The following is a 4,090-nucleotide window of genomic DNA, read 5'->3' as shown; positions in this document are numbered from 1 at the left end:
TGACAAAGATACAAACATGTATCAAATAAATCTGCTCACCTGCAATTTATAATGGCGCATTGTAGTCACCTTCGTGCACGAAAGTTCGTTCAATCTCAGCTGTTCGTCAGTTATTATTTAGTCAGTTATGTCGGTTATTTGCTGTTGTATCGCCGATTTTCAATCGTTAGTATTAAATTCATGGTAACGAAATAAAATGACAAACATGTATCAAATAAATCTGCTCACCTGCAATTTATAATGGCGCATTGTAGTCACCTTCGTGCACGAAAGTTCGTTCAATCTCAGCTGTTAGTCAGTTATTAGTTCGTCAGTTATGTCAGTTATTTGCTGTTGTATCGCCGATTTTCAAAATGCAAATGATCTGTTTACTTTATTTTCAAAGAATAGTTTGTTTTGTTATTGTTTGGTTGGTGTCTTATATGAAACTGCGACATTGCACAATTTATTGGACAGACTTGATCACACAGTGTAATTTGGGTGGCATTTTATTTCGTATTTTTAAATCATCTTTTTATTTTGGACAATATCTGTAAATTTAGTTTCCTGCTCTTAATTGGGAATACATACTTGATGGTTTTAAATGCTCCTGAAATTAAGTGCTGCTTGACCAGCCTATATTGTGTTTGTATGTGACGTCACTGAAGGCCTAAGGTTGAAATGCACGGCCCGCCACTGCCGTAACGGTATTTCTAGCAGTATTCTTTTGTTTAGAAAAACAGCAAACCAAAAATGTTACAATGTTACAACACTGTTTTTTTTTCCCATTGAGTTAGCGAGATCACTGTAATTTCTTTCTCATTTAATGAATGAGCTTTACCATTTGGAATCCATATGAATGTTAATGGCGTTCTTTTTCTGAGCACACTTCGCAAAAATCTGCGAATTCATTTGCCATATATCCAACATGAGCAGGAACCAAATAAATGTCGCAATGTTTCATGGATAAGATCTTGTCTTCCTCTTTCTTTATCATAACTTAAACTATTCACTGAGTCTGACCATATGATGCCCCTTGCATACTGGCAAGCGATCTGGTAACCTTGCTGCCTGCTTTATTTTTAATTCCGGGATTACAAATGCTGCTGCTGTTGCTGCTCTCCCAGCCTCTGGCTGTTTGTATCCGTCTGTATATATTTGTCCTTCAACATAGGCTGATGCACTCCAACAAAAAGTATTACACGAGCCAAAAGAAAGGATGATGTAATCCTTCTGTCCCTATCCAGGCATGACCCCTTCAAACCAAGAAATACCAAAGGTTTACATCGGTATAATGTTCCATTGAGTGCAAATTGATTAGTTACGCCTTGAGAGTGAGAGGCTCCATGCTAGGTTAGCGCAGCAGCAGAGTCAATGCAACGTAAAGGATGCCTGCTTGTACTGTGTGAGTATACGTTCGTCAAACCTCACCCCTCAGAGCCTTCACAGAGGGTGCAGCGGCCGACTTGGCGGCCAGGGTCTCAAGCCGGTGACGTGTTTCGGCTTGGACAAGACAGACAAATCTTTGAGTAGCACTCAGAAACTGTGTACCTTCTGAGAGAAAATTTGCAACCGCATTCTTGCCGCTGAAATGTGCATGTAGAGCTTCTAGACAACCGTATACCACACACTGTGCCATTTTCAACGGAAAATAATGTGCAAACACTGTGGGGGAATCAATGTATTCAAGCTAGGTGCGTTTTACCAATGGCAAAGCAAGATGGATGCCGCTGGGTTTACTTATCGCTACGTAGGTAGCATTCACAGTCGAGGATATTATATATTATTACAGTACAGTATATGCCTTGAGGATCGTCGCGCAATGCGTTGCTCTCTTGGTGGAATAAATTGATCATCTAAATTCAGCGTGTTCAATTGTCCAAGTGACATGATTGGGCCATCCAAGTGTCATTTGCTGTATAGACCAAAGCGCTGATGATATCGGCAGTTGTTTTCCGCCTGGTCCAAGTGCTTGTCGTGTCGCCGTTTTGATCTGCTTTCATAGATTTTGGATGGCAACAAACTGTAGGGGACAAAAGCTGCTCACTGAAAAAGTGCAGCTGACATGCCCCGCTTGTTGACACCTACTGCACATTTTCATTTTTGGGAAATCTTGTTACATTGCTGCATTAAAAGGCAGCAGAGGGCTGCGCAAACATTTTTCCCAAAAAGTTATGTGTCTTACTTTGTGTACGCGGCATACATCAATGGACTAAATCTAAAGCTAAATTTTCAATGTATCTATCTTTTTTATTTGTTTATTTTTGGGTGTGTCTTTTTACATGAAAATTGTAAAATTAAACAAATACTAAAGGACAAAGTCCTGTGAAACAGTAAAATGTTCTGCCTGTAAGTGGTAATGTACATTAAGAGACCAGAATTTTTGTTAAATATGTACCGGTATACGTCTTACCGTTATCTGTTGCCAGGAAGGTGGCTTCATATATGTTGTTTTTCACATAGACAGACTCCCTGTCGAGGATCGCCGTGGTCACTATCTGCCCATTGGTTCTGTTAATAGACAACCAGTCTGCAGGATCATTCATCTTGGAGTACCTAAAAACACGGGCACAAGTCGATGGAGAGGTAAGCGTTGCCATGTTTACAAGCAATTATATATTTTCTCGCCCGTCTGCATATATGGATCTCCTTTCACACACCGCCATGAAGTCATGCGTCTCTCACCTTCATGGAGTTTAATTTCTTATTGACTTCTCTTCCAGAGCTTACAGCCTCCAGTCGATTTCAGCCCATTTTTCACTCCTATATACTACCCATTGTAGTCAATTACCTTCCTTGTTAAGCACTACAACTGCTTGCGCGTGTGCGAGTGATGCATTTACAGCATCAGAAGTGTTTGCTTTGGGGGGAGCGGGCTAAGCTTCTTGCAACAGTCACACGACAGCATCTTTGCAAATTCGGGACGACAGCACGTTCACATCTGTGCATTGACCCCTAAACAAGAAAAAGGGCTCAGGTAGTGACTCCCGTGATAAAGAGCAAGGGAGGCCGAACGAGCGGATCTTCTTCCCTACAGCATCCTTATCACGGCCTGATCTGACTGTTATTGTTTCTCTTTTGTCGCTTTTGGCTCATTCCACACTTGCAATTCTCTCTGATCTGTCTGCCAACTCGCGATGCCTCACCTCATCTCACTCCACTTCGATATTCATACATTCTCTTATCCCTGGCGGTATCTTGTCATCGACTCATCGACTTGCATGTTTTTTTGGGTTGAAAACTCACTGTGATTTGGTCAACGTTGGGCATCTTGGCCTTCAACAAGTTTTCAGCACCAATTGGATTTGATTTATGAACCGTCAGATTGGGGACAAAGGCCATGGTGCAATTTGACACGCTTTCAGCTTTCAAACCCATTCAAAGTGAAATAGATTCGACCTCAACCTTGGCTTGTGCTCACTGAATTATAGTACGTCCGCTCACTGTGCGGCTTATTGGTGTATTTGTGCTCAATCATATTGCTTATGTACATTCGGTCTCACATAGAGGTGAATCATAGCTTGGTATTATGGGTTGGGAAGTCGCGGGGGTGGACAGGAGAACATAATCTCTATCCTGCAGCAAGAGAGGCGGGATTGTCCCAGCAGGCAGTGGGCATGATCCTGGGTGAAGCAGCGTGTTTCAAAAAGGGATCACAGAGATGACATTCCCACACTCGCGAGGCTTTCACACAAACCAGGAAAGCCTGCGGACACTACCTGGCGGACTGTGAAATCCTTAGCAGGAATAACGTGAATCCATCACAGCGGGGTTGGGAGGGATAAACCAGTGAGACAAGGGAAAGGGCTATTTTATGGGAGGGAAACAAATGGGGCTAAAACAGAGGGAGCACCCGAAGTCCCAACATGGCTACATCATCTGCTTGTAAAACCCTCATTAAGAGCTAACCTATCAAGGCTCCTGTTTTCTTGTCTCCGGGTTTTTCTGTGGCTCAGAGGAGGGCTCACACACCTACTAACTTTATTCTGATCAGGTGGTGATCACACATGTTAGACAGACAAAAAAAACAAAAAAAAAAAAAACTCACAAAAATAATTCCTAACACGCACGCACGCACGCACGCACGCACGCACGCACGCACACACACACA

At 42.5% G+C, this 4,090-nt stretch overlaps 1 protein-coding gene across 1 annotated transcript in view; it reads right to left on the bottom strand.

The window, feature by feature from the left end:
- LOC109528545 (cadherin-4) overlaps positions 1 to 4,090 on the bottom strand; it is a 205,109-nt gene that overhangs the window by 10,615 nt on the left and 190,404 nt on the right. Inside the window, exon 12 of the mRNA XM_019891309.1 lies at positions 2,393 to 2,535. Coding sequence (XP_019746868.1) covers positions 2,393 to 2,535 — 143 coding nt within the window. The remainder of the gene's footprint in view (positions 1 to 2,392; positions 2,536 to 4,090) is intronic.

This window comes from Hippocampus comes, unplaced genomic scaffold (assembly GCF_001891065.2).
Source record: "Hippocampus comes isolate QL1 unplaced genomic scaffold, H_comes_QL1_v1.1 scaffold174, whole genome shotgun sequence".
Lineage (NCBI taxonomy): Eukaryota > Metazoa > Chordata > Actinopteri > Syngnathiformes > Syngnathidae > Hippocampus > Hippocampus comes.
This window is presented reverse-complemented; position numbering and strand designations above follow the sequence as displayed.